This window comes from Saccostrea cucullata, unplaced genomic scaffold, assembly GCF_032062105.1.
Source record: "Saccostrea cucullata isolate Sc308-1 unplaced genomic scaffold, CSIRO_AGI_Scuc_v1 ctg12742, whole genome shotgun sequence".
In the NCBI taxonomy this organism is placed as follows: domain Eukaryota; kingdom Metazoa; phylum Mollusca; class Bivalvia; order Ostreida; family Ostreidae; genus Saccostrea; species Saccostrea cuccullata.
This window is the reverse complement of record NW_026933723.1, coordinates 23,397-31,613: the sequence shown is the minus strand read 5'-3', so window position 1 is coordinate 31,613 and position 8,217 is coordinate 23,397. Positions and strand designations below refer to the sequence as shown.

Genomic DNA, 8,217 nt, shown 5'->3' with positions numbered 1-8,217 from the left:
AATGAATGATTTGACAACAGATTTCAGAATAGGTGTAGCTTTAAATTTATATCCAGGGGTAGATCAATCTACTTGCAGAAAAGTCAATCGCATCATCGCATCCATCGTCAGAGGTCGAAAAACAAACTCGAATGTATCGACATCATCTGATGTTAAAAATTTCTACATTTCCTGTTGAAGCCCCTTTTATAGTATATCTTAGATAATATCATTACATTGAATAAAGTTAACTCCATATTCCACATATAATAGGTCTATATACATCATCCATGCTTTTTTTTTCGAAGTTTGTGAAAAGGGGGGGGGGGTCAATTACATATGTGGTCTTCTTCCCTAGATAAGGCCCGAGAAGTGGGACCGAGGAGTTGCGATTGGCAGAAAATCCACATACATTAACCATTCTGTTAACAACTCTTCAGAATGCAGCAAAGGCATCGTTCTTCTACAAGTTATATAATTAAATGTTTTTACAAGGTTCTCAGATAAAAAGACATATTTCAAACACAAAAAAGTATTGCTCAAAAGGTTTATCACTTCTCTTACAGATATTGATTGATTAAGTCAGGCAAGCTTTCTGAAAAGCTGTTACTTGTACTCCTGTACAAGGTGTGGTGGGATCTTTGGCATGGTATGCGCAGTAGCCCTTGTCCCATGTGCATTTTGCCTTATTTCTCCGAGTCCGAAAACAGTATCCCCCGAACCTGGAGTAATCGCTGTCAGGACTACATTCCTTCACCTTATTTTTAGGCCAAAAAAAATATGGATCTTGCCTTAATTTCTTTTCTTTATATATATTTTAAAGTACTCAAGTCATACCCTAAAGTATACACAGGGTCAATCTAATAGATAAAAATGGGTATATATAATGTACTATATATCGGTAGCATATGATCCCTTATTATATGTATTCCGATATACTAGTACAAATAATTTCGATACCGATAATACATTCTATAATACATTCCGAGGTTTACCAATTGGATACTGATATATAATTTCGCATGATTAACGTCCCTATGAAAGTACAAAAATAATGATTACGTAGAAAAACTTGCGCGCCATCTAACGTTAATTCAGGTAATATATGTTTTTTTTTTTTTGCACGCCATCTAGCGATAATTCAGTGAATAATCATTGGTTTTGCATTGGTGATCGTTGATTTCGCATCGGAGTCTGCTGATTTTGCAAACGAGTCTGTTGATTTTGTTTTTAAGGTTGTCTGTTTTGTATTTCATTATGTTTTTAAAATTAACCGTTGGTTTTGCATTGGTGATCGTTGATTTCGCATCGGAGTCTGTTGATTTTGCAAACGAGTCGGTTGTTTTTGTTTTTAAGGTTGTCTGTTTTGTATTTCATTATGTTTATAAAATTATTTGTTAGTTTTGCATAAACGTCTTTTTTACACTTTCCGCCGCCCATACAGATGGCAACTAGCGTATTTAGAAGCATTGGGGGTAGTTTATGATCAAAGTGACATTCCTCTTTGCAATTTGATTGACCGTGTAAAACAAACGGAATGGAGAGGACATGTGTATTCATCAACATTATCACCGAAACACTTATCTGTTTTTGCAGATATAATGCAAGGATATCTTACTTTCTGTTTACCATTTGAGAATGGTCCAAGACCGATAACCTGTATCACTCATAGAACAAATAGAAGATGCTCGCGAAAAGATTAACGATGGCTCACTAAAATCAAATGATTTGTTGGATTCATCAGGAACAAGAACTAAAAGGTAGGTGTTGTTTTTTTTAAATTTCATTTAGTTCACTCTTCGGTTTTAAACTACAGCACAGTAGGTGTCCAATAAGATTCAACTTATTGGACAGGTACAGGTAACATTCAAAAAGAGAACAAAGGGCGAGGCTGTTCGAATTGCAAAATATCCGGTCCACTTGGTTTTATTTTATAGTTTTAATTTTCTAATTTCAAATATCCACTGACCTGGTTAGCTAATGCTCAGAGTTACAAACTTCGTGAGGTGTCGCATAGAAACAAAAGTGTTACAGACAGAAAGAAATACAGACAGATCGACAAACCAAAAGTAATCTTCCCTAATTTCAGTGACAAAAAAAATGACGAAAGTCTTTACAAATTCTTTGACGTCAAAAGGGAAAAGAGCCCTTAGTTACTTAAATACTTTGAATCATGTTTTATTTGCGAGAACTTTATTTTCGCATAATTACGCGAAATTACGCAAGAAAATGAGGTCGCGAAAATTTCATTCTCGTGTTTAAAAGTATTCCTTAATTAAGCTTATATAGAGCAATGACTACATTTCGTGAAAATTATGTCTCGCTAATAAAGAGTCAATGACTATCTCGCGAAAATAAAGTGTCGCGAAAATTTAGTGATCTACAGTACTGGTGATGGTGGTGAAGATTTGCTTTTTTATTTTAAAAAGTCTTTAAGCAGCCAACCATTCAACATGTTCAAGTACACTTTATAATGCCGAAGTATACGACGGCGTATTCGTGCCATTTTAACAATGTAAATTTTTTTTTTAAATCGTTTGTACGATTTAATAAATCGTTTGTACAATTTAATTAATCGTTTGTACGATTTAATAAATTGTTTGTACAATTTAGTAAATCGTTTGTACAATTTAATAAATCGTTTATACAATTTGCTTGTTAAATCGTTTGTACAATTTATTAAATCGTACAAACGATTTATTATATTGTACAAACGATTTATTAAATCGTACAAACGATTTAATAAATCGTACAAACGATTTAATAAATCGTACAAACGATTTAATAAATCGTACAAACGATTTTAAAAAAAATCTACATTGTTAAAATGGCACGAATACGCCGTCGTAGAAGTATTTTAAGTTTGTATTTTTCTTTTCTGTTTTGCAGAGAATATCTCTTATGGCAAGCCAGAACAGATGATTTCCTCAAGTATTTAGGAAAATTTCAAGAAATTAGATTTTCTTGTCCACTGAGGAAAAGCCAGTACACCCATTTGTTTATGAAATTTGCAGAAATCTTTTCTCTTCAACCTGAGTAAGTTGTCAGACAAGTTATGATTGAATTTAAATAATTTTTAACTAGCAAATGAGTTCATGTGGATTTTTTTATTTAAACTCTCCCTTGAAAGTTCGTACATGTATTATATTCAAACTTAATCAAAACTATAGGCAATGTAAGCACAGGGTGAGCTCACTAAATGATAACAACATCCCCCCCCCCAATGACAAAGTCCATTTTTCGATCAGGGAAACCTGAAATAACCAGATTATAAGTAAAATAGGAGATGCATTATGACATTATGTATTAAAGACAAATGGATATCACAATCACTATATATCCTCCCACTTATCAAGTTGGGTGTATAAAAAAGTACATGTATTCATATATTAAAACGAATCTGTAAATTTGTAAATTTCTTTTTAGGCTTGGAGGTAATCGTGAAGCTACCATTGCCATAGGCCATCAAAAGTCATTGTCTTCTCCTGATGTGCGATTTGTTAGCTACCCCAAGTGTACACCTGCAACAGTTCTAACAGCACACATAGAGGTAAAAAAAAATTTAGATTGAACTTAAAGCTGTAAACTTTTGCTTTATCTCTGTGCATTTAGGCTAATAACTTCTAATCTGCCTTATCTTTGTATGATAAAAACTGTAAATCTCTGCATAATCTCTATACATTTAAGGCTGTAAACCTATGCTTAATCTGTTTAGTGTACAATAAGGCTGTAAACTGCTTATTAATAATCTCTACATGGTCTGTAAACCTCTGATTTGTCTCTGTACATTTAGGCTGTAAACCTCTGCTTAATCTCTGTACAGTGAGGTTGTAAATCATCCACTTAATCTCTGGACAGTGAGGCTGTAAACTTCTGCTTAATATCTGTAGTGTACAGTTAGGCTGTAAACCTACACTTTATCTCTGTATAATGAGGCTGTAAACCTCTACTTAATCTGGTGTATGGGGAAAGCTGTAAATCTTTACTTGATCTGTTGTATGGTGAAAACTAAAACTCTACATATTCTCTGTATGGTTAAAGCTGTAAAGCTCTGTTTAATCTCTTGTATGGTAAAAACTGTAAACCTCTGCTAAATCTCTGTACAGTTAAAGGGTTTTTATCATGCATCATGATTTTTTGATATAACAAAGTTTATATGCTATTAAAATCATCCATCAAAATTTTTTGGTTAGAAAATTAATATTTTGGTTGTTTCAGCGATTCAAAGTTTAAATTTCTCAATATGCATATTTTGATCGCCGATGTTGCGCGCCATTGCTCTGACGTCATAGGTGTCAGTCCTGGTCAAGCGAAGTACTTATTGTGTTTACAAAACGACCCAATGGCTTCGTCTATAAACCCTACTAGTAATTAAGAAATGATAATTGGTTAATAAATAGATATTTATAAATAATTTGTGGCGTTTAGATGAAAAATCAGCACAGGAAAGGTTTTAGGAAGTTTCTTTTACCTGCCAGGGACTTGGTCGGTGCGAGGATTTGTCTATATATTCAGAGCATTGGTTTATGTACGATCAAAATTTTTCTGTATTATATAAAATATATATTTAATGGAAATAGTATTTTTTTTTCAAAAAAAAAAATCAATATGCATTTAATGCACAAAGACTAGTGTTGTGAAGCTCGTAATGGCGTACCATTGCGTACGGCGCCATTGAAGATCGAAGTGTCCTTTCTATCAAATGATGTTCATTGCTGGAACAGATAGAAGATACACAAGATCTGTTTATGTATAATTTATTAAAATAACGAAGAAAGAAAACGTATGACCATTTTTATAATTATTTAAGAAGTCAAAGGTTAATAATTCGATCTATTTGGTCGAAGCCACAGGAGTTGTCAACGGCTTCGTCTTCAATGCCTTCTCCTCTTTTCACGGTGTGTTTTTTATTTATTTTTATGCTGTAGAAGTTAAAACATATAAGATTGAGCATCCATAGCCAAAGTAATATTGTCAATATCAAAATTTCTTTCAACCTAGTGGTGTATTCTTTTTATTTCAGGCAAATATCTATACGGTATAGATGTTTTCTTACGATACGCTTTACGAGGTCTTATTGCCCATTGACACCTATGACGTTTCAGTACCACGTGACCCCTATCTAATTAGTGGAGATTTTCAATCTGAAGACCCTACATTACGGACATATTATGGCTTAAATACGACAGTTTAAAGCATTATTTTATGATTAAACGATAATTATATGTTTCAAGAATATAATAGTGTTTAATTTTTAAGAAATTTCTATGCGTGATAAAAATCCTTTAAGCTGTAACCCCCTGCTTAATCTCTGTATAGTTAAGCTGTTACCCCTTGCTTAATCTCTGTATTGTTAAGCTTTAAACATCTGCTTAATTTCTGTACATTTAGGCTGTTAATATCTGCTTATTCTCTTTAATGGTGAAAACTGTAAATCTCTGCTTAATTTTTGTACAGTTTAAACTGTAAACCTTTGTTTAATCTTCAAACAATTGATTAACCAAAGGTATAGGCATCCATATGGAAAATTCCTTGATACCCATATTGCTACATTAAAGAATTTCAGTATTTTGAAATTAAGGGATTTGATTTTTCTCTTAATTAGGTGAATGGTTTTTCTCACAAGGAGAAGGGGACAGTAGGTTTTGATATACATGAGTTATCCCCCAGTATCTTAGGACAACACGGAGGAGAACTAATGGCTGAGAGACAGAGCTCATTCTTCACACCTGGTGTCCTTGGACTGATTTGTTTAAAGTCAAAGGTGTGTTATCTTGTATTTCTTTACAGTATCAAGCTCATAAAGGCCATACAGCAATATTTTTACAACTTAAGGATACACCAAAGGTTTCCAAAGGGCAAAGTTTAATTTCCTTGTAATTCTTTTATTAACAAAGATAACATATTAAAAGTATATATTATTTGAAAGCTTGTTAAATTTACTATCTAATGATCTTAATTTAAATTTTCATTTTTATCTTATTAAAAAATTATTAATATTTTAATGTAATTATTAGTGCATTTATATTTTATAAATCAACTTTTTTGTATTCCACCTCTCAAAGTCAAAATTTTGCCTCAATGTAGATTAAAGATTGAACTTTAATACCGTATCTCAGATTTTTGATAAATCTTTTTATTCAAAAGTTACATCCATTTGTTTTTCAATGTTACCAATTTATTAGCCCAATTCTACATTTCCCCCAATAATTCGAGAACTGAGCAAGATATCAAAAATCTGAGATACGGTTTTGTGAACACACATTTGAGACGCATTCTGGCCAGTTTTCAGAGAAATTGGTCAATAAATAAGGGAGCTGAATCCTTTGAAATAATACCACAAACTGTCTGATCTTACTTTACAGTAGAGGGCAAAAACCCATTACAAAACAAAGTCTGCCAAAGCTAGAAATATATGACACCTTGGAGATTCAGCTTTGGATATCTGTCACTTATCCATATTTCCTATGCATATTCACAAGAATGGGAGGTTCTTTTCTTTATTTAGGTGCTTTTAATTAAGTAAATAGGTTCAATTCTGAATCAGAAAGATTTCCCGGCAAAATGGCAAGAGCTAAGCTCCACCTCCTATTTCATGGTCATTAGTGACCTGTTAGATCTCCTTCCCTAATTCTAGAGTCCCTGTAGTTTAATTACTGATAACCTCTGTGTGGCTAGTGAAGAATTCCCCAAGTGGTCACAGTGATTTATTGCTCCTTTCAGAAGCAGGCAGTTGCAGACCAAATCAGAAGCTTCAATAACGGCACATTCACATGTGTTAGTGTTTATGTTTGATTATTGTCAAATAATTAGAAAACCATTTAATAATCAGCAAGAATTTTTCATGCATTATAAAGCAGTGATTAGCATTGTTTTCTTAGCCAAAAATCTCAAAATTGACAAAAATCTTGGAAAAAGCCTTTGGTGTATATACATTTGTCATTTTAAGATCCTTGTGAATTTTCAAAGTACCCGGTACCATAACACACAACCATTCTTCCCAAATTTTAAGAAAATTTCTATTTTCTTTGTCAGTAGGCATATAAAGGTTATGTTCTAATCTCATTGTTTATTTGTAGATTATCTTTACGTTTTTGGAAATAAATGGGGACCACTACAAATGTATAAAGAAGGGACTTGATTGCATCCATATCTTACACAAAGCCTTATGATTACTGGGACCCAAAAGACAGAGAAGAAATATACAGTACTCTGTTTTGGCTTGGCAATCTGCAGTCCTTAGAAAATTTAGCACCATGATAGAATGATAGATTGTTCAAGTGTCTCTCTCAGACCAACTTTGACAAGGGCACCGCAAGGCAGAGAATCCTCTTGCCAAGGAGATAAAAGTGCAGCAAGAGGATAATTGGTTTATTAATATATAGTATCCGTGATGTTTGTGTCTGTATGTGAGGCATCCCATTTGCCAACAGGGGCTAGAATCAAAGGCACGAGTGGATAATTGATTTATATATCAACATTTATATCAACATGATCAATGATGAAGTATAAGTGATGTGTGTGTGTACCAGTATATGTTAAACAGATTTAGGTAATGCAGTGAAGTGTTTTCTTCATAAACAGTGGCTCATATTGATGAAAAAACCATGCTGAACTAGTATACCCCGGTAAATAGGTTCTCTAGCTTTCTGTTGTCCATTTGATTATTCAGAAACTGGGAAACGTGTTGGGAGAGTATTGTTATGATTTGTATTATTCAATTCATGCACTTTGGTCTCTATATGAAATATGCATTTTTGCATTTATAAGTTGAGACTGCATAAAAAAAATATGGAACATTCATGTTGCATAAATTGTTTTGATGACTGTATGCATGGTATATAGTGAGTCCCTGATACTGGTATGTATTTTCAAGGAAAGTAAAGTAAAAGGATGTGTAAAGCTTTGCATGCGTGCATAGCATGTAACAGTGGTAAACTTCTATTTTTAAGTTTTCAAACCATTTGCTCAGTCAATTGGTTTAAATTAAAAGAGTTCTTTAGAACAATCTGTTAATTATCTCTGAATGGATTATACCTTTTTGTCAGTAAAGCTCGGAATGTTCATTTTAAAGCTATTCAAGTGTTCAAGAATTTTGTTGTGAGAATTTAATTTTTTTTTTTTTTTTTTTTTTATTTAAACAATATTTTATTATGTAAAGTAAGCTTACATAATTGGATTGGACATCAGGCATGGCCTATATAAGTCCTCTCCAAGGTCAAGGTTACAAATGTTAAG

General features: G+C 32.9%; 1 protein-coding gene across 1 annotated transcript; it reads left to right on the top strand.

Annotated features, from left to right (window-relative positions):
- Positions 1 to 1,423: 1,423 nt before the first annotated feature.
- On the top strand, positions 1,424 to 7,454 carry LOC134239114 (uncharacterized). The gene is made up of 5 exons (XM_062721268.1): positions 1,424 to 1,739; positions 2,869 to 3,015; positions 3,406 to 3,529; positions 5,585 to 5,743; positions 7,059 to 7,454. The coding sequence occupies exons 2-5, from the start codon at positions 2,981 to 2,983 to the stop codon at positions 7,149 to 7,151; spliced, it is 411 nt and encodes a 136-aa protein (XP_062577252.1). The 5' UTR covers positions 1,424 to 1,739; positions 2,869 to 2,980; the 3' UTR covers positions 7,152 to 7,454.
- The last annotated feature ends 763 nt before the right edge of the window (positions 7,455 to 8,217 follow it).

Bases quoted from the DNA above. Each gene is read 5' to 3' on its own strand.
- LOC134239114 (XM_062721268.1), top strand. From the start codon at position 2,981: ATGAAATTTGCAGAAATCTTTTCTCTTCAACCTGA. The intron at 3,530-5,584 runs GTAAAAAAAAAT...TCTCTTAATTAG, and splicing joins TTCTAACAGCACACATAGAG to GTGAATGGTTTTTCTCACAA. The intron at 5,744-7,058 runs GTGTGTTATCTT...GTTTATTTGTAG, and splicing joins TGATTTGTTTAAAGTCAAAG to ATTATCTTTACGTTTTTGGA.